Here is a 26,880-nt window from a genome sequence, read left to right on the forward strand (position 1 = left end):
ACATATTATACATCGCGATTGGACGATGATACTGCTATTGACGTTGTAATCTCGTTACTGCTTCGATAGTCAGCTATTTTCTTGACGATGACAGCGATGGATGTTGTTGGAAGTTCGGATTTTTGTGGAGAATTAACGTGACCATTGCGCCGAGAACATTCAATACAACAAAGCCGCCTTTAAAACTCATAGTTACAATTGTAATAATAATATCACGAAAGATAGTAATAGCACAACTTGAATAACGGTGTCAACCAGGTTTGCATACAACTGCGACCATCCGGAATAAAAATACTGACTGGAACTAGTAACAAATCCGTCACCGTTACGAGTACTGCTGATAGTACTAATAATAATGATAATATGCAAGAGAGACGGATTTTGGCGGAGTCAGTTCCAAGGGGGAGAAATGTTGGTAACCCAGACACAGTTGGGAACTGGTTGCAAAGAAAGATACTTACATGCAGTGAGGTAAGGTGTGCGCCAAGAAACAAGGGCTGATAATACTACAGTTTTAGAAGACAGTTCATCAACTGCCTTTTGTAGCTAGATACGGGACTCAGTTCTCTGATATCGAGAGGGAGATCATCACAAAGTCCGATTCCTGCTTCAGAAATTATTTGAAGAAGGGAGTTGAAATGCAGTGGAAGAAAAGAATTTTTCTACGGTGGAAACAAGTTTTTCTCTTCTGCTGTTCAAACAACAGTGTCAAGGCAGATGAGAGAAGGGACGGACTGTGTGTACTGCTCGGACGGTAAAGCAAACATAGTATATCTGTGCTTCTCTGCACAGTAGATAGGGTTGCTGTGCGTAAAACGATGACGTATCCTATAAACAACAGTGGCGACAACAGGGATCGCCGTCTGTTCGTCGTAGAGAAACTTAAGCTCATGAAATGTTTTCATGTGCAGCGACCGAATGATAGCCTCTCTGACAGGAGTTACGTCTCAATAAACACTATTACAAATTTAATTTCATCCAACATAAATGATATTTTATAGAAGCCTGCAACGGTATCGCTAATCATTTAAATAATATTGTATTGCATCACTTACGTTTCTCCATGTATAGCGAGACTTTTTCCGGAATTTTTTATCATTTACAAGTGCTATGGAAATTTACATTATTATTTTATATGATTTCTGTGCTTCTCTTGCCCTGCAGTCTTCCATTTATGGTTATAGGTCACTGTGCCGCGCCCAACACCTTATCTCATTAAACAAGTAACAGCGTAGAATTAACCAATTATTTAAACGACTAATATGACAGCAAGTAACAGCGTAGAATTAACCATTATTTAAACGACTAATATGACAGCAGTAACAAATCACTAAAGTAAAACAAGAATATTGTATCATCATCTCGGCAGATAAAAATCTTAAGTTATCGGTTTAGCTATACATTCATCTGTTCCTGTCCTATCAGGCAAATTCTAGTATCTTGGATAGCTCGTGTAATATCAGGGGTATTCACATGATATAAAGTTACATATACACCGTCGTCATTCCTATAATTTCCTGTTGCGTTATTGCACATAATTTTGAAAACTATGGCAATATGGAACGTCGCAACTTCTTTTCCTGTCAATTCTTACTACGAAAGTTGTAAGTCATCGATTTCCTCCACCTAGTCGATTATGTGTTAGGCACACAACTATCCATGTGGAAGGCTGTAATGAGTTATTGTGCACTGTGGTATCGAATGGTTTGCATTATGAACAATATGACGACTCTGTTTCTTGTGAAAGTTTTGAGATTATTTAAATGCCATTTAAAATCGCCTCCAAAGCCGAGTGCCAAAGTTCTTTAATAACTATGTTCTTAGATTTAATCTCTGGTGAGCCACCACAATAAAGGACTAAATAAAAATCCCCTGTAAAATTTAAGTTACCGGAATAGACATCATAACTGGGACCAGGGATTTACCACTTCACTACATTAAAAAAGTGCCGCAGCTCCGGCTTCCATTAACGAACAAATTGAAATCAGAATATTAATTCCAAGGAGCAGATGATGTCACAGCTTCTCGTAGCGACAGAAAAACTGTACGGTACGCAAAATTACTGACAAAGTAAGATCACTTCCTTACCCGTTCACTCTCTAAAATGAACAATTGGTCACGTGATGTGGGCTGTATAAAATCAGGCGGAGGCCCTCAGCAGGCACTTCACACTTGGCAGGAGAGCCTATTGTTCTAAGCATCTTTTAGTGCCCACGGTGCACTCAGAACCGAAAAGTGCGTCGCGAAACCGTCAGCAGTCATGCTAGAGATACTGCGCAACACATCGGCGAAAAATTTGATCGAATTTTCGACGTGATTTTACATTCATGACTGATCGGAAGCAGGAAAAGAAATAGCGTTCGTATTTGTAAGGAAAAAGAATGTAGACAATTTCTTGCTTCTTTCTGTTTCCTTTCAGTCACCTGAAAACTGTAATTTTTTCTTACAATACGTAAGTTACAGTCTCGCTGATAACATATAAATTATATAAAACACAGGATGATACATACTAGTGTCTATTAACAGTATTCCCATTGCAAGTGATAATATTTCTCTACCTATTCTGGCTCATGCAGCACATAAATTTCGCTTCAGAGGGGTGTGGTCAACACAAAATAACGTTATATAAGGTATTTGACTGGTCAGGATGATGGCGTGAGGGTCTTATGACGAGCCGGTGATCAGCATTTGAACACGGTCGAATAATTTACTTTAACGTTTATTAAAAACTCATTACAAGCGGTCAGTGTCCTCGCAGCCTACCGACCCGAACGCGACGCGGAAGTTCGGTGTCTGACGGCGCAGCAGGGTGTCTGATGAGAACAGCCGCCCGGCTGACAGAAAGACCCACTCTTATTCTGCGTTGCTAGCTGGCTCGTGCGGGTTGCGACCCGGAAATGCGAAATCAGCGGTGACGGAAATATGTGTACCGCGCTGGAGGGTGAACGATCGCTTGCCTACTTCACACGTTCCCTTACAGTTATAATAACATAATAACACTTAAACCTGGCAAAGAGCTCCGCTTTAAAACTATTTTCGTAATAATAGCGTCTGGAGCAGAAATTTATTGAAGTTTTGTACTATCGAATCCCAGCGCCGTCCCCACAGACATCCCGCTACTCTGCGATGCTAGGAAGTCTGGCGGGTTGTCGAATAAACTGGTGGCAGGCGTTGCCAAGTCAGTAGAGAGAAGCATATATTCTTAGATGTTGGGCGGTTGCAGACATGGTTTCCGTCCATTTTACAAACGAAACGTGCCAGTCCATTTCATTAACCTGCGGTCTAGCAGTTCTTCTACTGCCAGGTACTACAGAAAATGAAGCTCTGGCAGTATGGCTGAAGAACGTAGAAAGCTCAGCAGTGCACAGTTGTCAGGATGAGAAAACTGGTTGACGAGGAGGAATGTGCACATCTTTACAGATAAGGACCCTTATATTCCAATCCAGTGGCAGATAATACCTACCATTCAGTGTCGTATCTGCCCAAAGATATTAAACCACTGACAATAGAGTACGAAATACCACCAACGTGGACGACGCATATACTCGAAACGAAGGTTTTGTGGAAGAAAAAGTTTTCTGAATGAAGTCAATCTCGATGAATGCGTAGTACAGTAAAGCAACAGGAAGGTAGTAGGAATGTGCGAAGGTGGAAGAATCACTAACACATTAACGTCTTCTCTTATCAGTACTACTAAAAAGCTAAAATCACTTTGTGTAAATTGCCGGTTGCCTTTGAGGGGCAACTAAAAATGGATTTTCAGCATTTCTTACAGTTATTAACCGCTGTTAACCCTTTCAGTACCACTGGGACGTATGTGTTCCAAGGTAGATTCATAAGACGTCTGCACAAAGACTACGAGACGCACAGAAAAATTACACAGGCATCAGCGTGTAGAGATGTCTCTAAGTTTAGATTCGTAATACGCACCACGACGTAGTTCTACTGACACACAGGCGTCTGAGAACATGTAGAGAAGTCATATGCTCCGTATTGCCGTGTAGAATTCATTCGAGCCTGCAGACAGGCAACCCAATGAAAAGGACTGCAAAGCGGGTTGCACCTTCGTTCACAATTCCTGTCAACAAAGCGCTTACGTGTATTGATGTTTGGCACGCAACAACGGTGCCCATACTGAGCGTCTGTCGTGTGAGTTAAACATTTTGAGAGGTGCTCTATCCACTGAAGTGTGCCTGTTTTTTGTATGTCATGTGGTTTTTGCGCAGTCGCCTTCCGAAATCTCTGGGGTATTTACGAATAACACTGTATATACCAACCTTACCCGCATTGGAAAACGAAACAAAACGAAATATTTTTATTTTCATGTATCCCTTCTGTCTATGACATTAATTAAAATAACTGTTCATTAATGTCTTTCACTAGCAAAAAATATTGGTAGCGAAAGGACAAAATATTTTAAATGTTGTTGGAGTCTAGTCAGTGAGAGATGCAATCTTATCTCAATGGTATAACAGAATAAGTCAAGTATTCTAGCTAGAAACTGTGTATACGTGTATACCTTCGGTCAGCAGAACTCACGGCGCACCAGTTACCCAGTTTGTTTTCATCCAGTATTTGAAACTGAGAGAAATAACTAATTTCTGATAAACTTTAACATAACTTCCACCACTTTCAAAACTTTTCTCGCTGGCAGTCCCTACAAATAATGAAAGGAAAAATTTTATCGCTTACTACTGTTTTCGCTTTTTATGCAGTACAGCTTCAGCATCAGCCATGACGTTTTAATTTATGACTTTTTACTAGTATATCTATTCGCAATACATTTATCAGACTCAATTCACATATGCCACTATATCTACCTTCACAGTTAATATCACTGTACAACATACGGTTCAGAACATATAACGTTGTGAAAATTAATATGCGTTAGAAAACTAAAAAACTAACTCCTATTAAAGTGGGGCGCAGGTTACCCAGAATTTAGCCATATAATATGAGGGGATGCACTGGGTGTGGGGTGTGGGGGGGGGGGGAGGGGGGAGGGCAGTGGTTTAATCAGAAAAATCGTAGTTACAAGTATGTCACGTAGCACTCAGCACGTGACCTCAGTTGCTGAGATGTTGAGTGGCAAATATTACATCTACATCTACATCCATACTTCGCAAGCCACCTGACGGTGTGTGGCGGAGGGTACCTTGAGTACCTCTATCGGTTCTCCCTTCTATTCCAGTCTCGTATTGTTCGTGGAAAGAAGGATTGTCGGTATGCCTCTGTGTGGGCTCTAATCTCTCTGATTTTATCCTCATGGTCTCTTCGCGAGATATACGTAGGTGGGAGCAATATATTGCTTGTCTCTTCGGTGAAGGTATGTTCTCGAAACTTCAACAAAAGCCCGTACCGAGCTACTGAGAGTCTCTCCTGCACAGTCTTCCACTGTAGTTTATCTATCCGTAACGCTTTCGCGATTACTAAATGATCCTGCAACGAAGCGCGCTGCTCTCCGTTGGATCTTCTCTATCTCTTCTATCAACCCCATCTGGTACGGATCCGACACTGCTGAGCAGTATTCAAGCAGTGGGCGAACAAGCCTACTGTAACCTACTTCCTTTGTTTTCGGATTGCATTTCCTTAGGATTCTTCCAATGAATCTCAGTCTGGCATCTGCTTCACCCACGATCAACTTTATACGATCATTCCATTTTAAATCACTCCTAATGCGTACTCCCAGATAATTTATGGAATTAACTGCTTCCAGTTGCTGACCTGCTATATTGTAGCTAAATGATAAGGGATCTTTCTTTCTATGTATTCGCAGCACATTACACTTGTCTACATTGAGATTCAATTGCCATTCCCTGCACCATGCGTCAGTTCGCTGTAGATCCTCCTGCAATTTCAGTACAGTTTTCCATTGTTACAACCTCTCGATATACCACAGCATCATCCGCAAAAAGCCTCAGTGAACAAGGTCATTTATGTATATTGTGAATAGCAACGGTCCTACGACACTCCCCTGCGGCACACCCGAAATCACTCTTAGTTCGGAAGACTTCTCTCCATTGAGAATGACATGCTGCGTTCTGTTATCTAGGAACTCTTCAATCCAATCACACAACTGGTCTGATAATCCATATGCTCTTACTTTGTTCATTAAACGACTGTGGGGAACTGTATCGAAGTTAAGAAACACTGCATCTACCTGTGAACCCGTGTCTATGGCCCTCTGAGTCTCTGTGTCTAGATCAGGAATGTCGAGTGGGATGCGACAGTGGGGAAAGGGTGCTGGAACAGTCAAAATATTCGTAACAGGTTCTCTGTAAGATCGGCACCGGGGTACATCCCTGAATAAGAATATCATCTGAAAACGAAGCTACATTTAGTACCTCTGACCCCATTAAAAATAGGCTGAAATAAGCTACACTGAAATAAATAACTATACAGGGAAACGAACTTCCTGTTACACTTCATAATGGATCATTTGATCTTCTTCAATATGGAGCAATTATTATGACAAATATTTCGCTGAAACCACATTTCAATGCGAAACTCACCAATTTTGATTGACAGAACGGCTGTCAGAGCCAGCACATTACGTTCTCGTCGTCTATTTGTAACGCGTCCTCTTCCTTGCAAAACAGCTAGCGAAGCGGTTTCACCTACTGCTCGAAATTGGCCTTCTCTGATACCCCATAAAAACTGTAAAAACTTCCCAATTTGGAGGCTTCATTTGCCACGTTAAGATACCTCTCTGTTAGGATGTTGTAACTGAATGTTAGTATTAATGCAGCCGAGACAATCACGATAGCAGTAAACTTATTTTGAATATAGTTAAATTAAAATAGTGCAAAATTGTTAAGGCTTTCTTGGCCACTTGTTGACAAACTGCCTGTTGGCTTCTGTCTCGGGTTCTTCGGCCGACGTTCATCTAATGATTTTTCTGACGTTTCGCCAGCACGAGTGGCCGGCATTGTCAAAGCTTCACCCTCCATTGCCGGTGTTGGAGGGTGAAGCTTTGACAATGCCAGCCACTCGTGCTGGCGAAACGTCAGAAAAATCATTAGATGAACGTCGGCCGAAGAACCCGAGACAGAAGCCAACAGGCAGTTTGTAAAATAGTGCAGTTATCACACCAGAAGCTTCTAATTAAAGATTTGCTTCATAGGGCGGCACTAGAACATAAATGTCCTAACACAATAAGAAATAACCAACAACATTCGTTAATAGTTATCAAACAGAACTTAACTTTCGTAACAGTTTAATGTGTGGCACTAGATGTCTTTTATTTAATACAACGCAGTCGATTGTTTTGATCGATAACTTAGTAGCGCTTATCCATAAGTTTAATAAACACATAAAAGAAACTTAGGTCATGAATAACATATTCTCCTTCACTATTTACAACTACCTGCTGACGCTGGAGTAACTTTTCAATTCCGCGATTGCATAAATAACATGCTTCTGAGGCGAAGAACTCGTCGAGCCATGATTGGTTCGCATTTTCATCCGGAAAGGAAGTTCCTTGGAGGTTGTTAAATAGAGAGCGTCAAAGGTGAAAAACTGTGGGAGCAAGATCAGGTGAATAAAGTGGGTGCGGAACGACTTCCCAACCCAGCTCCTGTGTAGTGTTTTCTGTAAGTCTAACAGAACAGGTGCGGGCTTTGTCGGGGAGTAGTATTACTTTACGTGGTCTTCCCGGTAGTTGTTCTAAGATTACGTCTGCAAGACGTCTCAGTGGTTGACAGCAAATGTCAACTGTGGTGATTATACCTCGGGAAAGCAATTCGTACTACATCACACCGTCTCTGTGCCACCAGATGCATAACGTTATCTTTTGTGGATGCGCGCACATCTTTGTACGGAGAGTTCCTGCTTTGTTAGGGCTCAATAATTCCTTTAGTTTCCTTATGGTAGTATAAAGAAACCATTTCTCATCACCAGTGGCGATACATGATAGGAATGGTCGGTGCTGTTCACACGCCAACTGATGACGAGCAAGCAGAGATGCACGTATAGCGACCCACTGATTTTTGTGAGTTTCGCTTGGAACATGCAGCTGATTACTGAACTTCTCTTGTTGCCTGCAAATCTCGCACGGTGGTGGAATGATCACAGCTCATCACAGTTTTTCTGAACAGGGGGAGTCACTAATGTCAAAACAATGCTCCTTAAAACAAGAAAATACGCATTGCATTTCACAGATTTCGAATAAAATACCTCGCGCGTCAGGTGCTCTATTTTATTTATTTATTTATTTTTGTAGTTTTGGAGATATTTAAACTACCGTATGAATTTTAAAGGCTCTGAAATTTAGCTAAACTATTGTGTACATGGTGGGCAGCGGAAGCGGCAACACAATGGGAGCCGTTAGTGCCAGGCTCCCATCATTAGTTTATTAGTGGCGGGCGCAGTCCATACGCCTAACTTTCATATGCCACTTACTTCAAATTGGACTACAAACAGTTTGGAGACTAATCTGGAAATATGAAATGCAACCTTTGCTACTATATGAGGAGCTGTCAAATAAAAACGAAACATGTGGAAACAAGTAAGTAAATTGTAGTTTGTATTAAAAGTAATCGCCATAACTGTTAATGCATTTATAGCACTGTGAGACAAGACGGTTAAAGCCTTAACGGGAAAATGTTTGCGGCCGCCTATGAAATCTTTTCTGTGCCCAGGCATGCTACTTTCCGTCCGAGGCAAACCGACGACGACGAATGTCTTACTTCAGGGCTCCAAAATTATGGAAATCACTTGGGGAGAGATCGGGGCTGTATGGAGTATATGTAAGACCTTCCCAGAGAAAGTTCTGCAGAATGACCGAAACAACTCGCTAGCAAAATGCCCGTCGACATGTTGCCAATGTTGTTCCGACAACGCTTCAGAAGTTTCGCATCCTTCATAGATTAATGATCTCTTCACATGCGATTTCGATGTTTTTTGAGCCGTGAAGAAAGAGATTCGTGGCCGTCGATTTGCTCCGGACGGAGAGATGCACGCCTGGGCACAGACAAGGTTCCACAGGCAACCGCAAACATTTTTCCACAACGGTGCTGCCCACCATGCCTGACAGTGGGATAAATCTGTTAACAGTTACGGCGATTACATTTGAAACAATAAATAGCTTACTAGCTTTTCTCTACGTGTCTCCTTTTCATTCGACTGCCTCTTATATCTCCGTATGAATGGAGGGGAGGAGTTCTGAGGTGAGCTGTGTTCCCGGCAGTGCTTGGAGCCGTCGTGGTACGTGTCGGTGGACATGCAGCTGTTTGCCCTGGCGCCGTGGCTGCTGCTGGCCGTACGCCGCTACGGAGCGCCCGCAGGGCTCTCCGCGCTGGTGTTCGCCACGGCCGTCCCCGCCGCCGTCACCTTCTGCAGGGGGCTGGACCCCACCTTCATACCGGACCCCTCGTAAGTACCGCACGGCCTCCTGCAATAAGAGCCTGCCAGCGCATTCCAAAGTCAGTACGTCGTCCTGCTCGATATACAACACCAGTCACTTCAACAAACATGTCTGCAGCGCTCTTCATAATGATTAACCTCCCCATCTTCCTCTAACTGTCTCGCTTCCGTTTGAGTGTCCCTTATAGCGCGGTTCGAATGGAGAGGAGGAGAACTCACGTGAGCTGTGAAGAGTTCTTAAATAATAGAACCCAGTGTATATATGAAGCCAGCACTGTTCTCAAAAGAACAGATACCATTGATGACCATGCAGCTTCTCTAGAATAAATGATAGTTAATTGAAACCCTCAGCTGCCGACAGGTGTTCTTGATATACCTCGATGGGGACAGATGAAAATGTGTTCCCCGGCCGGGACTCGAACCCGGGATCTCCTGCTTACGTGGCAGACGGTCGATCCATCTGAGCCACCGAGGACACAAACGAATAGTGCGACTGCAGTGACTTATCCCTTGCACGCTTCCCGTGAGACCCGCATTCCCAACTGTCCACAATCTACATACGTAATGTACCTAATAGATATTTGCCCATCTACTCATTACTCGCGCACACTAACGTGAAGATTCCCGTAAGAGTTCGGGCAACCTGTGCGCATTCGCACAGACGAAGCTCAATGGTTGGGTAGCCTTTAACTATATATATGAAGATAGTAACTGTTCTCTAAAGAACAGATAGCACTGATGACCATGCACCGAATCTAGAATAAATGATAATTAATAGAAATCCCCAGCTGCTGACAGATATTGTTGATATACCTCGATGGGGACAGCTGTTAATTATCATTTAGAACCCAGTGTGTTGTCCTCGACGGCGAGTCTTCATCAGAAACAAGGGTATCGTCAGATGTGCTGCAGGGAAGCGTGACAGGCCCGCTGTTGTTCTCTACATACATAAATGATTTGGCGGATAGGGTGAGCAGCAATCGCCGGTTGTTTGCTGATAATGCCGTGGAGCACGGTAAGGTTCCAAATGGTTCAAATGGCTCTGAGCCCAATGGGCTTAACATCTGAGTTTATCAGTCCCCTATAACTTAAAACTACTTACACCTAATTAACCTAAGGACATGCGACCGTAGCGGTCGCGCGGTTCCAGACTGAAGCGCCTAGAACCGCTCGTACAGTAAGGTGTCGAAGTTGAGTTACTGTAGTAAAGGACCTTAGAAACAAATTCCAGTTGGTTTGATGAATGGCGGCTGGGCCTAAATGTAAGTTGATGTGGATGAGTAGGAAGAAGAAACCTCTGATATTCGGATACAGTATCACTAGTGTCCTGTTTGACACAGTGAAGTCGTTTAAGCATCTGGGCGTAACGGTGCAAAGCGATATGAGGTGGAACGTGCATATGAGAACTGTTGTAGGGATGGCGGATGGTCGACTTCGGTATATTGGGAGAGTTTTGGGAAAGAGTGGTTCACCTGTAAAAGAGACCGCACATAGGACGCTTGTGCGACATATTATTGAGTACTGCTCGAGTGTTTGGGATCCGTACCAGGTCGTATTCAAGAAAGACATCCAAGCAATTAAGAGGCGGGTTGGTGGAGCTGTTACCGGTAAGTGTACGGAGATGCTACAGGAACTCAAATGGGATTCCCTGGAGGAAGGTGATACTATTGAAAAAATTTAGAGAACCGGCATTTGAGACTGACTGCCGAACGATTCTACTGCTGCCAACATACATTACGCGTAAGGGGACCACGAAGATAAGATACGAGAAATTGCGGCTCATACGGAGACATACAGACAGTCGTTCTTCCCTCGTTCTATTTGCGTGTGGAACAGCAAAGGAAATGACAAGCAGTGCTACAGCGTACCTTCCACCACGGACAGTACGTGGCTTTTGGAGTATCTATGTAGATGTAAATGTAGATATAGATTTGATGTAATACATACAGACTTATATTCAAACGTTTTGGAACAGGGGCAGAAACCTAAAATGGAAAGGAAAAATGGGAATAGAGAAGGAGACTGAGAGTGAGAATGAGGACGTATATTGCCTTCGTCGACTCAGAAAAACCATTTAATAGGGTAGACTGGTGACAGCTTCTTAAGATACTGAGAGAGATCAGCATATAGTATAAGGACATAATACTCTATAGACAAGATGTGGCTGTGATAACATCAAGAAGAAGCTATTATTATGCAGGGTGTACGAGAGGGCTGTTAACTCTTCCCTCTCTTCTTCATTGTAGAGGGTCGCAGATGAAGCTGGGGAGAAAGTACTAACTCTAGGAGGACTTCTAACTCATGGCAAGAAAATAGACATGCTAAGATTTGTTGATGATATTGCATGTTAAGTGAAGATGCAAAACGATTAGGAACGATGCTAGCCCACATGGAAACCACCATCTGCTCTTCCTATTATATGAAAATTAATGAAGGTAAAACAAACATCTTTGTGGTAAGCAGACAAAACACCGTTGCCCAATACTCACTTAACAACAGTGACTGGATACTGTTCAATTCTCTGCCTACCAAGAGGGCAAAATTACATCAGACGGAAGGTCAAGGAAAGATACTGCAAGTCGAATCCACCAAGCAAAAAGATAAAAGCTGCTTTTAACAAGAGGTGAAATCTTTTCACATTCAGCAGCACAAACAAATATCTGAGGAGGATCCTCCGTTTCTTTGAAGTGTGCTGCTATATGTAAGTGAATTATGGACACCCGAAGAAGCAGAAAAACGTGAAATAACAGCCTTAGAGATGTTGTGTTACCGCAGGATGCTCAAGATTTCCCGGGTGGACAAGATATCAAACGAAATGGTGTTCCATGTAGTGGAGGGAGAGAAGCCTTGTCTCCTGAGGGTAAACGAACACGGACAGTACTCATGGGTCTATCATTAAGCAAGTCATTGAAGAGACAGTAGAAGAGCAAAATAGAAGAAGCGGTCCGAGACTAGGATACATCACCCAGATCAAGGAGTATACCAGCTGCACCGCCTAGACCACTCTCAAGAGGAACACTGAAAACACAAGTGCATAGCGAACTTCTGCTAATCAACCTGATGGTTGAAGACCTAAGAAGAAGAAGCATAAGAAGAATAAAGATATGGATATGAGTATATAAGCTTATAAGGCTATAAGGATAAGGAGTAGGAAAGGTTAAAGAGTAGAAGGAGGGGAAGGAGTACGAGTGTTTTCGGATCTCCAACTATTTTCTTGCATCCTTCTGCACTGCTGGAAATGTAGGCATTTCAGATAAACATGAGGATGACAGAATAGTGGCCATCCTCTCCGTAATCTTTGGATTGTACGTTGGCTCTCACATTTTGCTGCGAAGTGTTCAAAATTCCAAATTATTCAAAAGTTCATTGACAGAAAATCGGGATTAACACACAACCACACTACTGTTTATTTTTCACTGTCAATTTCAGAGTAGCTACGCACATGTGCAAGCCCTAATGGAGTTATTAAAGAGTAATTGTCAGTATGTGACGGAATACATACTGTAATAAAGGTTCTTTGCACAGAACACTGTTCATCATGATGACCATTCACTGCGAATTATAATAGTATTCTTTCAACCACATTTTCGCTGCTCAACATACAGTGTGATTACGATTAGCTGTTAATCTCAAAGTATCTGGAGCACGAATTGTGAGGAAGACTTCGCTTTTTCAGTAGTACCATAGTAATTTCTGCTGTTAGCACTATACTTCTAAAAGAGATGAATTCAATGTCGTTTCATTCTTCCAAATGCGATTGTTACTTCCGAAGAAATTACAATATTTATAACTTAGGATTTATCATTTTAAATATGAAGCTGATTTCTATCTTCTGCGCAAGTTCATGACTTCATACCCGAATAAGGAAATATGTTACGTCGAATAAGGAGGAAACAGAGTGTGCCACGGCCGTGTTATCGGTATAAAAAGTGGCAGAGTGCTACCATAGTTCTTATTCTTCCTGTGTCCTTCACGCCTCAAGTACTGGATATTTTCAGAAAAATACATGTGCCTGACAAACCATCAGGAATTAGGTATGCTACTTCTGATCGAAGAATGCAGAAGGAACGAGAAGAGAACGGATAGCCAGTAGGCTCAAAGGTATCCAACAAGAATGACAGTTCATCAAATACGCAAAAGCTGTTTTTGGAAGGAAAATGTAATTGTACACGGTGGGTAAGAGGATGACAGCAACGAGCAGAACGAACGAAGTAAGTATGGCAGCTGTTGCTCGTATTCTTCACGTTAGTTCCGGACAGTTTGAAATGCCTCTAGAATAAGTAAGAGCAGCATTTTTTGCCATTTGCGAGCAAACAGCTTCAATCCTTATCATGTGACACTTCACCAACAGATTAACCAGCAAGACTTCCAAAGTCGCAGGGAATTCTGCGTCTCGGTTCTAGTTTGATATCAGAGCAATAGGCCCTTTTTTCAAAGAATGTTCTTTACTGATGAAACGATCTTTACAAGTCGTGGAAAGCTGAAGGCAACTCTTGGAGACTACGTGACTGGTTCTTCTTTTATTGAATAAAGGCTAACGGGTAAAATTTATGCACAATTTCTCATAGAAACGCTACCCGCTCTGCTAAAGAAGAGGCACCAGGTGTATGTGGTACCATCAGGATGGATGCACGACTCACTATTCGCTTCTGGCTAGGAAAGCGCTCGTCCAGCATTTTACTGGACGCTGGACACGGCGTGCAGGCGTCCCAGTTGGTCTAAACGTTCGCCTAATCTGACGCCATTGGAGTTATTTCTGTGGGGTATACTCAAAGATAAATTCTATGTACGAGATCCGGATACTCAAGATGATTTAAAATATAGCATTGTTACAGTGCGTGTAAAAAAATATGTCTTGCCTTGCGCCAGTGATAACAAACGTAGTTTGCAATAGAGGATGTGCATTTCGAACATTTGATGGCGTAAAGAATAATGTCCGTGGCCGCTTTTTTTGTTTTTCTATTTTTGTTGCTATTGGTGCAGTAATTCTGAAATGTATACGTGCACCTTACGTGAAACATATGATGCGAAGTTATATACTGTCTTTATATCGCAATTCAGTCTTTCACAAATCCATTCAAATTTTAACGAGCATCTTTCATCCAGGATTCCAGCAGAAACAAGAGCATAACTGCTGCCGTTAATAACGATTGAATCAGTCTTAAATGCAAGTATTTTGACTTCAGTGGGTGTGTCAGTCTATCCTCATGTAGCCAAAAGTGATTAGCTTCAGTTTTCAGCTAAACTTTTCTCCACTATTCCACGTTTGTAAGTACTATTATCTGCGACAAGCTGGAGCTCGCTACCAGTCCGACGCGAAAATTTCTTATAAAAATACAAATTCCCGCATACGAAAGCAACTGATTTCATTTTCAAATCGGATAAATCCCTAGTTGAATATGGGAATTTCTTCGAAACTGCTGGCCAAATTTTGGCGATTTAAACGCTGCTGGAATTGTCCGCTTTAGAACTATAAGGGCCCATCAAGAAGTTTCCCTTTGAGGGAACCACTGCAGCATATACGCAGCGCAGTGCGACTACGGCACTGGTATATAACCACCAACAAAGGGTTAGTGTGGCATTCGTATCTTTCCGTGGTGCTTGCGTTAAATGTGGAAACGTGAGCTCTGACGAAGTTATTACCAAATGCGCCCAAACAGGCCACCGTTCTGTTACTTTTGTCTTGGCTGCTGAAGCACAGACACCTGTGCATATCCAGAAGAGAATGAAGAATTTATATGGGGCAGCATGTCTGTTGAAACCCACAGTTTTGCTGCAGCTTCATGATAACGCACTTCCCCATATCGCAAGTGCCGTAACGCGGAAGTTACGCCACCTCAAGTAGGAGACACACGAGCACCCACCCTACAACCCTGCTCTGCTTCCACGCGATTACCACGCCTTCGGTCCCTTTGAAAAGGCTCTGGAGGGTTGACGATTCCTGTCGGGCGATGCCGTGCAGCAGGCAGCTACGGACTTTTACGCAGCGGGACACGGTGTTTCACCATATATTTTCAAAATAGTGTGTCGGTCGAATGATGGCATCAACGTTCAGGGCATTTTAATATGATTGCAGTAACTATTCTGAACTCTATGGCTTTCGAAAGGAAACTTTTTGATCGCTCCCTATACGATACTAGTAGCAGACACTATTATTGTTCCGCTTAAATAAATTAAGTTGGTACCGGTATCTCTTTACCGTAATTAATACACTAATGAAAAGAGATTATACAATATTTAGAGAGGACTTTTTCTCAATTCATTTGGGTGGAAACAGAATTGCTATATGTTAAGTGGTTCGGGGTACAACTTAAGTGAACAGATTGGTTGAATCATACTGTACGTGCAGCACCGTTAAATTGTCTGCAAGTTCGAAATACAAACAAGTAAAACATTTTCAGTCTCGAATAACTATTCGTCTCTTCACTGGTGTCACTGTATAATCATACATCCTTTTTGAATTCCTACTTGTTAAGCATGGTTCTACGAGGGTTGGAAGTTAAATAGTGGCAACTATTTATTCACAACAGATAGAAAAGAGTTACAGGTTTGATCCTGTTACTGTCCATTAGATTAGTCACCAGCGTTGTGTAGAACCCATTGCCAGCGATGTGGAAGGCGTAGTATACCCCGTTGGCAGAGCCTGTTCTGTTGATGGTGCGAATGGAACGGTCTACTACCTGTCGAATCTCTGGAACAGCTCTAAAGTGAATGCCACGAAGTGGTTCCTTCATCTTCGGAAATGTCTCTGACGTAAAAAATTGACTCAAATGAGAGATCATCGTCATCAGAAATAAGTCGAAAGCCTGTAACTACTTTATACTTTAACCTCTGAGTTCAGAAGAAACTTCATTGCTCTGAAACATTCCCTTTCATATGAAATCTGACTCATAACTGAATAAAAGTTGTGGATTTCCTAGGGAAAAGGAACATTGTTACAACGGGTGAAATAATTAAAGGCAGGTTTAAATAAAACCAAACCAAGACACATCTGAAATCATAGTCCTTACAGTGGATCTGGTGTAGCAACTCGCTATATTTGTCTATCAATTACATCTTATATGTGCAGTTCGTACAATAGAACTATGTTTGCACTCTATATTCTTCCACACCTATTATACTGAAAGGATTAGAGATAGCGTCCCTAAGCCATATTTCTTGAAGTTCTTCTGCAAATTCAAAGTAATGAAGCTCCATCAATGCTGAAGGCAGTATATTCTCTCTCTTTTTCAAATACAGTGAAAGCAAAATGTTATTCATTAGCGAATTTTGTTCTTGACGAAACATGTGTCATGGCTTAATAAAGATAACAGAACTGAAAATAATTCCGTAAATATTCCAAATGATATTAATACTGAATGCCTAGCTTCCTTAAAATGAATACAAGAGACACATATTTCCCCTAAAGCAATCCTTCAACGGATCACTTGATTTTACATGACCACACAAATGCAAATGACGAGGAAAATCAACCTGTTATATTCAAATTAACATCCATGATTTTATTTAAGGAGTGCAAAAGTTGTGAGACAACTAACTTGCAGGCCTGGATAACTGTAAATAAACTGGATATTGATTCGTACTTGCTCCAACAAATCCGTGAACTCGAATGAAGAACTAATACTGCCCTGGTATAATACGACTGCAAAGTATCTCGCGAAAACAAATATCAAAGCAAACAAAGCGCCACTGTGCAATGCAGTGCAAGCGAGCAACCATATCACTATAATCCGGAAGGTGGACGTTTCACTGTACTCATCTTCTTATCACGAGACACGGCATCTATACCAATCCGATCGGCAAATCCTCACAGAACTAAGTGGAATAACGTGGTGTGACGTCGTTGATAACTCATCACGCAGCTTTCACTAACCGATTCTGCTGTCAAACATTACTGTTGACATAATCACCTCAGAGTTTAGGGGACTTGCTTAAGACATGCTGACAGTTACCATCCGAAGATAAACTACTCTAGCCGGCTATTCTTCGAGAGAGACATTTGTTTATCAATGCGTGCATGGATACATGGCATGGCCGAAGCCTAATAACTGACGACTGTCTACCTATATTGGGAAGCTTTCAAGTCGTCAGCACAGGGGCCATGCATTCAAAATTGTGCATGCCAAATTTCTGGCATCATAGTTGGGGAAAAGTACGTTGTGAAGACTTTTCGAACGTATAGAGCGATATCCTGCACGACAGATATGCAGAACATGCGTTTGATCTTAGACCAACAATTTTCGAATTGAAGCTTGCGTGTTATCGAAGTATACAGGGTGGTCCATTGATCGTGACCGGGCCACATATCTCACGAAATAAACATCAAACGAAAAAACTACAAAGAAAGAAATTTGCTAGCGTGAAGGGGGAAACCAGAAGGCGCTATGATTGGCCCGCTAGATGGCGCTGCCATAGGTCAAACGAATATCAACTGCGTTTTCTTAAATAGGAACACCCATTTTTATTACATATTCGTGTAGTACGTAAAGAAATATAAATGTTTTAGTTGGACCACTTTTTTCGCTTCGCTATAGATGGCGCTGTAATAGTCGCAAACATATGGCTCACAATTTTAGACGAACAGTTGGTAACAGGTAGGTTTTTTTAAATTAAAATACAGAACGTAGGTAAGTTTGAACATTTTATTTTGGTTCTTCCAATGTGATACATGTACCTCTGTGAAATTATCATTTCTGAGAACGTATGCTGTTACAGCGTGATTACCTGTAAATACTACAGTAATGCAATAAATGCTCAAAATGACGTCCGTCAACCTAAATGCATTTGGCGATACGTGTAACGACATTCCTCTCAACAGCGAGCAGTTCGCCTTCCGTAATGTTCCCACATGCATTGAGAATTCGCTGACGCGTGTTGGCAGGCGTTGTGGGTGGATCACGATAGCAAATATCCTTCAACTTTCCCCACGGAAAGAAATCCAGTGACGTCACATCCGGTGAACGTGTTTGCCATGGTATGGTCCTTCGACGACCAATCCACCTGTCATGAAATTTGCTGTTCAATACCGCCTCAGCCGCACGCGAGCTATGGTCAGGACATCCATCATGTTGGAAGTACATCGCCATTCTGTTACGCAGTGAAACATCTTGTAGTAACATCGGTAGAACATTACGTAGGATATCAGCATACATTGCACCATTTAGAGTGCCATCGATAAAATGGGGACCAATTATCCTTCCTCCCATAATGCCGCACCATACATTAAACCGCCAAGATCGCTGATGTTCCACTTGTCGCAGTCATCGCGGATTTTCCGTTGCCCAATAGTTCACATTATGCCGGTTTACTTTACCGCTGTTGGTGAATGGCGCTTCGTCTCTAAATAGAGCGCGTGCAAAGAAAAAATGTTATCGATCGTCCCATAGCCGGCCCATGTGGCCGAGCGGTTCTAGGCGCTTCAGTCTGGAACCGCGCGACCGCTACGGTCGCAGGTTTGAATCCTGCCTCGGGCTGGATGTGTGTGATGTCCGTAAGTTAGTTAAGTTTAAGTAGTTCTAAGTTCTAGGGGTCTGATGACCTCAGATGTTAAGTCCCATAGTGCTTAGAGCCATTCGAATCTTACAACATGTTCATAGATATTAAAGTTCTTATTTATGTGTACTGCAGACAGAACATCATAACTAGCACATGGGCAATTTACGAAATGTGTATTTTCTTCTTTTTCTACTTTTACGGCCTCATTGGACCACTTCAGTCAAACATTTTTTAGTCATCATCAATAGGCTTTCTTTCTGAACTGCCCAGTATCACTTAATTCGTCCTGATCTTTTCTGTCTTTCCTTATCAATAAATGCTCTTGTTATTGTTTGTCGTTTCTCTCTTTTTGGTTTAAATCTTATATTTATGTTTTTTAGTTTCTTTAAATTGTCTGTTTTGCTTTGGAAATCATCTAGGGCTAATCCCAGCTCTTTCATATTCTCACTGATTTCCTTATTGCAACACACTAATGGTTTCATGTTCCGAAGTTTCTCTATAATTTTTCTTGATGACCTGGCTACTGGCATCTTCATAACGTGAAAGAAAAAAAATCTATTTTTTCCTTATAGTATCTGTAAGGGGCTCCAGTTCGCTGTACACCACTTAATTTGGCACTATCCACCAGCTTCGGCATTTTAATTTTTTTTTATTTTATGCATGTTCTAGATATTCTTCTATCTACCTTAACGATTTTGTCGATTCTATTTTTCTGGGTGACTTTGAAAAGAGTTTCTTTTCCGTGTGTCACGTCTGGCTGCGTTGCAATAGAGCTAGCGCAGGAATTTTATGCTCTTCCATTTCGTAAACAAACTGCGTAATTCGCTTACCAGATACAGCCGACAACTGCCGCTGGAGAGCGCTGCGGTGGAATATACCACACTGAGATACACATACCACATTCACAAACCGCATCGTTTCTCAGCGTTCAACAATTTGTTGAGTTCAGAACGCTCAACGCTGACGTTCCGTGTGCAGAGACCTTACTTTTATTCCTACTTCGAGGTGTAGAAAAAGGGATAGACTGGCGTGATAGTTCTGTATCCCTAGAGGAGAAATGTGTCGCAAAATTAATATTTCTTTTTTTTTCATTTCGTCTTTATTCACAGCAGTGTAATCATTTAATCGTCCTCGTATGTGTGGACAACTGAGCAGAGAGTGTGAGGACACCTGTTGGCTTTTTCCGCAGGACCCTGGGCAACAACACGACCACACGCACGTACCTGGAGGCATACGTGACGACGCACTGCCGCGCCGGCGCCTTCGTGGTGGGCCTGCTGTTCGGCTGCTGGCTGCACCGCCTCAGGGCCTCCAAGGAGCGGGAGTCGCCGCCTGCCGTGAGTATTCTGACGTCATCCTGGCAGCGGCTTCTATTATACCCCATCGTCGAGTACCTACCTTCACCCCCGCACGGCTAGCCGCGCGGTCTGACGCGCTGCTTCCCAAGCAAGAAGGCGTGCCGGTCCCCTGCGCGAATCCGCCCGGCTGAGGTGCGGTGTGCCGGCCAGCCTGTATATGGCTTTTAAGACGGTTTTCCATCTGCCTTGGCGAATGCGGGCTGGTTCCCCTTATTCCGCCTCAGTCCACTGGGGGCCGGACCGGGGTGGGTACGATGTGGTGGAGTCGGACAGGGACCGTCGACTATTGATAAAGGTGATGATAAAAATATCGCAAAAATGAGCGAAAGAAATCACTCGTGAGCTCCAAAGTGTTACCACCATCTCAGCTAGCACAATGAGTGTGCTTAGGATGTTGAAATGAATGGGGTACGATGGTCAAGCAGCTCCCCCTAAGCCTCACATTTCTGTAGCCAGTCCTAAGCAATACCTGAGGCGGTGTAAAGAACGACGCAATGAGACTGAGGACGACTCGAGACGAGTGAACTGGTGTGATGAATCACTCTGTACCCTGTGGAAATGCAGTGGAAGCGCTTGGGTTTGGCTAACGCTTTACGTGCCACCATGTGTAGTGCCAACAACAGTGAAGTGCGAAAGATGTGCTGTATGGGGCTATTTTTCGTGATTAGAGTGTGATCTCGTTACTGCGCATAAGGAAACGCTAAATATGGAACGATATGAATACATTTTACAGACTTGTGCTCCACGTACAGTGGAGGAAAAATTCGGAACCGATGATTGCGTCACTGTGGCAAGGCCGCGAGCCATAAAGCAGCATTTGTGAGGCAGTGGTTTGTGGAAAGTAACATTTCTGAAATGGATTGGCCTGCCCAGATTCCCAATCCCAACGAAGTGGAACAGTTTTCGGTTAGGTTGAAACGTGGGATAGGTCAGAACGTTGACTTCGCTCCAAACCCCTAGCGGCAAATATCACTACTTTATCTCGTTTAGACTCTTGAAGCGGAATGAGATGCCATTCCTCTACAAACATTCGGAAACTTCATTAAAATAGTCCCCAGGAGTGTTCACGTCGTCATAAAGGAGACGTGTGGACACACGTCATATTAACGTCCACTAACAGTTGTCCGGATACTATCGATGACATAGTGTATTTCTTATCAACATAACTTCATTCTATAGCTTTATCTTCATGTAATTATCATACTGGAAAACTGACTTTTCAGGCTCTCGGACGAAAAATCTTAGTTTCCCGCAGACTTTACACTTAAGTTGAGAGAAGAAATTTAATTACATGAAACACTACTTTTAGCGGTCGGGAGAAATACCTTTCATTTTTAGTGTTTGGATGAAGAACTTTCATTCACTTTGGAAGAACAGTATCTGGTTTTTCTAGTGAAGCTTATATCTTTCAGAGAGGATTCTCTTGTAGTCCGTTAGGAAGAAGATCAAAGGTATAGACAAGCACCGTTGTCTTGGTTTTTGGAAGACGAAATTTCAATTTGGGTGTGAGAGTAAAAAGGACATAAATACTTTATTTCATTGTGTGTTACAAAAAATATATTTCCCTTGAGTATGACGCTAATTTCCGATCAACTTCATTTTTCTTTTCAGCCACACAGACATCACAGATGGTAAATACTGTATAAAAACTTCCAAAAATACAAATAACTTACTCCGAAGAACGTGATACAATGACGTGAGTAAGAACGGGCTGTAGGGCAGGAAGGAGTCCCCATTTAAAAAGTTAAAAGAAGACGTTGATAACGCAGTCTTATTTGGGGGTGTGTAACTGGGACATAGTCGCTTCTAATCCTGGTGGAAGAAAACATTTTAATCGCCAGCGTTTTGCGAGGTGCACGGGGTGGGTTGCGGGCGGCGGGGGTGAGGGGAGGGTTGGAGGGGGGGTCTCAGATGGGGGACGAGTAGAGGTTGCGGGGAGGATCTGGATATGATGTGACAAATGTGACAGATCAAAGTTCATAATTCCCAGACATCGTTCCATTATAAGGGTCACATTCTAAACCTTTCCACAACTTCTCATGCAGTGAGGAGATGTGAGGGTAGCGATGGTGTTTCATCCATCGCGTGGTGTTATTCAGCTCCATTGGCACTCTTTGGTAGAAGGAGCCCGTATGAGACTACTCTCGTCGTCATCAACTATACAAACACGACTCATCATAATGACCTACGCTGAAGTGATCATATAGGACGCAATTCTCACACATCAACAGTGGAAAAGTGCCACTGCGTCTTGAAGAAAGAGAACCTTTCCAATTAGGTGTCTGAACCAGCCCCTCAGGGCTTTCCACACGTCGAAGCCAAACAATTCTTTCTGTCTTCCTGCCTTCTATCTTTCCTGTGTGTTTCTTCTACATTCCGACAACTCAATTCATGTAAGGCTAAACGCCGACACACGGGTCAGTTAATACTACGCTGACCTCCACCAGTTCTAGTGTTTCTTATTATTCGTTGATACGCTGTTGTTGGAATTTACACCTTGGGGTAAGGCATTATCTTCCGCTTAAAGCACCCCTTCCTGCTGCGAGACACAGCTACAAAGGCTACACTCGTATCCATCCGACTCCTTCGACATTGTTTTCTATAGAGAGAAGAAAAGTGGAACAAAGATGAACTATGCATTCGTAACGAAGCAATGGGTTCCACGTCGTCCTTTCATCTGATCACAGTAGAAGCACACGAAATCTGGAAGAATGTCCTGCAACCCGTTCGAGTATTTACTTTATTTTCCAACAACGTCGACGAATTATCTAATGGGATGTCTCTCCCTTGCTGTTGAAGTTGTTCCTAGGTTTACGAATTCCTGTGACATCTCTATACATCCACCGTTGTAATCATTTGACTTCGACAAGGCTTCATTTTAGAAGAGTGGTATCAGGTTATCACGCGCGCCTACACAAAAGACTAGATATCTCGATTTTTCTGTCTTTTAGAGAAGACATCAGTCTCGAAATTCTGTTCCTGTTAATATTTTCTCAAGACGATTGAATGTACAACTGGCCATATGTGCAATAGGTTCTACATTCATGTTGTGCCTAGAGGAAAGCGCAAGTTATCTAGGCCAGACAGTCATGTATGCAACTGTTGTCTGTCTAAAACTGATATGTAAGAAGTCCTCCGCATAACTTCTGGTAGTAATATCGAGGATTCAAGTGACCTCTGACGACGAATCCTTCGAAGTCTCTATTTTGCCGTTAAGAAATGATCCTGGCCGCAAAATGGAAGTAAGAAACACAAGGAAGTAAGATTAGGATTGAGCTCATCGACGTTGAGGTCATTAGTGACAAATGAATGGGTTAAACAGAGAAAGATGGGAAACAGATCTTGACTGTACATTATTGAAAATTACCATTCTGCTTTCGCGAGAGTCCAATTAAAGAAACCGCGGAAAATCAAAATCAGAATGAGCAGTTTGCATTCTCAGTACCACGAACACGAATGCCTCTCCTGCGTTCCAACTGCTAAACCACCTCGTCTGGGGATTTAGTTTGAAACTTCTGTTACTTTCTACGCACTTTATATCACACCTCTCGTTATGAGTAGATACATGTACATGTCTCTCTTTGTTCATAGTGATTATGTAAATTATCTCGGTATAAAGCCCATACCTTCGTTCGTAACATCGTTTGTTGTGGTTTACAAACTTAATAATCTAAGCTTCAATTTGTCTTTTCACTCATCTTCTAAAACACATCGTGTATTATGGTATTAAAACTTTCAGTAAATAACTGATACAGACATCAAGAGAAATTACCAGGAGAAAGGCTGATCTGCAGTGGCGTTAGTTAGGGGATTTGTGCACCTTTGCGCATCCTTTGTGTACAAGCGAATACTGTCCTGGAATCTGTTTGCACCACTGACCTTACAGTAGCTGATATATGTGGACTGGTTGCAACTGAGGCCACAGCTGATCATGGGGAACCAAATGAAGATATATGCCAGTCAGACATATTTTCACTGCTTGCATCAGTCTTCTCTGACAGCCAAGTGTGTGCCTCTAGCTACGATTCTGGTAGTGTCTCACGCTGCTGTCCTAAATGAGGATGGGTATCTGCAGAATAGCTGCACTACCAGCAGACCCTGGAATTGCCACAATGATGTGTAGTCCCAACGCTGGCTTGTAGGGATGTGGGAGTGCTCTTAACTTTGGCTTGCTATGAAAGCCGTGTCTTAGCTGCAGGTGCTGCTCTGGTAGCCACAGGCGTTGCTGTCCTTTACGGGGTAAATATCCACACACTGACTGCCCTGGCACCTGGATACTGTTGCCTGTGGCCGCAGTGCCTACAATGTCTTCCCTACTGTCATTGTCTTGTCTGCTGTCATTGTCTTGGTAAGATAGTCGTATGTAAGTGCTTGCACACGCTGTCCCGACACCCGCTGGTGTTGCTGTCCTCAATGGTTTTGGTGTTTGCTGGCTGGTTGCTGTACCAACCAGGACTAGAGTTAGTGTCCTCACGGGATGTTGATGACAACACCAGCCTGAGAGAGATGTGTGTCATCATTGCTGCCATTAGCCTGCCATGACATATGTACGTATTTTTATCCTGATATCTTCTGGAGATAAATCAGTTGATATCCGTAAGCTTATTGGTGTACTAGCTGAAGCTGAAGTTCCCAACACCAGTTTCCACAGGCCTGTCTTCATTGCTGTCATCAGCTGCTCTGCTACCCATGTTCTAACAGGTTCGGCAACCCATTGACGCTGTCTTAAATGGAGTTAATATCTGCAGGCTGTCTGTGGTACCAGCTTAAGCTGAATAGGCTGCTGTCATTGCCAGCCTCCACTGGCACGTCTGTGCGACTGATATAGTCCTATTCTGAAAACCAGTAGTCTTACTCTGAAAACCACTTGTTTTATTGAAGAAGTGCCCACTGGCGACGCTGTCCTCATTGGAGGCGGTGTCTGCATGCAGGTTGTTGTACCGGCTGGGGCTATAAACGCTGCTGTCATGCACTGTTGCTGCTAACATCGACCTCTGATGATCACAGGCGTCGATTTACTCAGACAGATATGTGCATTTCAGCAGATGATATCCAGGTACCTACTGACGCTGTTGTCATGAATTGGTTTATTTCTGCGACCTGGTTGCTGTACCAGTTCTTGGCTAGAGACACCACATTGGGCCGCTGTCGTATCTGTCGGTCTGCACAGATCTGTTTTATTGCTGCCATCATCTGTTCTCGGTCATATGTACTGTCCTGGTACTCACTGGTGGTGCTGTCCTGAATTGATTTGGCACCTGCAGGCTAGGCCTAAAGCTGTAGCCATTAGGCACCGACCTATTTTCAGTTCACTCATCAATCTGGTCTGACAGCCACGTGCGTTCCAATACTTATTTTACTGGTACCTCCTGGCGCTGTTGTCCTCATTGGAAGGGACATCCGCAAGCTGATTGCTGTTCAAGCTGATGCTAGAACTGATGGTGTAGTAAGGTGCTACAAATAAAGTTCAACGCTGGCATCGGCCTGCTGTGACAGATGAGTACCTTTCTCCAGGAATTAACTGGTGCCCACTGGCGATGCTGTCCTAAATCGATTAGTGTCTGAAAATTTGCTGCTGAACCAGCGGGGGCTAAAGTACAAACTTGGGAAAATGTTGCACACACTAGTCTGCACCGACATGTCTTCACTGCTGATGTCAACCTGCTCTTCCAGCCTTGTCGTCCTTGTAAGTGGTGTCATGGTATTCACTGGTGCTTCAGATTGGTACATGCCAACTAGTTGTTGTTCCAGCCCGCCGCCATGGGTCACTGCTACCTACGCCAGCCTGCACCAGGCTATCTTTACTGCTAACACTGTTGTCGTTCTCCAACAGCCGTGTGCGTTATTGGAGGTTCCAGGTGCCGTCCCTAATTGGTTTCTATCTACAGGCCGACTTTTGTACCACGTGAGGCTAAAGCTGTTGTTGTCATAGGTTCCCACTGCCCACACAGGCCAACAAACGTGTGATCTGCATTACTGGCATCAACCTGACCTTTCAGATGGGTCCTTTCTGCACAGACCCTTCACCACTGTTCAGACTGAGCTGCCGTGACGTGCACATGTGCTGCTTGAGGCACTGTAATGCTACTAGGTGCCGCTGGTGTCCTCACTTTTGGCACAGTATCTAACGCTGGATGCTGTACCAGTTTGGGATTAAGTTGCCAGGCTGCACAGACCTGTCCTTGCCACTACTCTTGCTCCTACACTGAAAGCCATACGTGTTTCTGCAGGTACTGTCCCTGTACCCACTGACAATGCTATCCTCCCTGGGCGTGGTATCCGTGGGTTGGCTGCTGTACCAGCCGGCGCTATCGCTGCCGCCGTGGATGGCCGCTGCCTACGCCGGCCTGCACAGACCTGTCTACGCTGTTGGCGTCGGCATGCTCATCACTGCATGCGCCATGGGACAAGCTGGTGAGTGGCCCGAAAACCGGTAACAGCTGGAATTTGTCTGACTTTACGTCATACCCAGTTAAAAATGTGATTCGTGACGCTCTCTATCTCTTACTACATGTCCCTGTGGCGATACGCACCTGTAGAGGATTCCAGGCCTACGAGATATACTTCATAATCGTTCCTGGATAAATTACATTTCCTTAGGCTTGTTTTTCAATTGATCTCAGTCTGGCATCTGCTTGCTACATTTTGTTCGGCTTTCCAGTGA

At 43.2% G+C, this 26,880-nt stretch overlaps 1 protein-coding gene across 1 annotated transcript in view; it reads left to right on the forward strand.

Annotated features, from left to right (window-relative positions):
- Positions 1-26,880, forward strand: part of LOC126199485 (O-acyltransferase like protein-like) — a 357,891-nt gene that overhangs the window by 280,631 nt on the left and 50,380 nt on the right. The window contains exons 8-10 of the mRNA XM_049936407.1: positions 9,188-9,372; positions 20,048-20,195; positions 26,447-26,630. Coding sequence (XP_049792364.1) covers positions 9,188-9,372; positions 20,048-20,195; positions 26,447-26,630 — 517 coding nt within the window. The remainder of the gene's footprint in view (positions 1-9,187; positions 9,373-20,047; positions 20,196-26,446; positions 26,631-26,880) is intronic.

Source organism: Schistocerca nitens, chromosome 8, assembly GCF_023898315.1.
Source record: "Schistocerca nitens isolate TAMUIC-IGC-003100 chromosome 8, iqSchNite1.1, whole genome shotgun sequence".
In the NCBI taxonomy this organism is placed as follows: Eukaryota; Metazoa; Arthropoda; class Insecta; order Orthoptera; family Acrididae; genus Schistocerca; species Schistocerca nitens.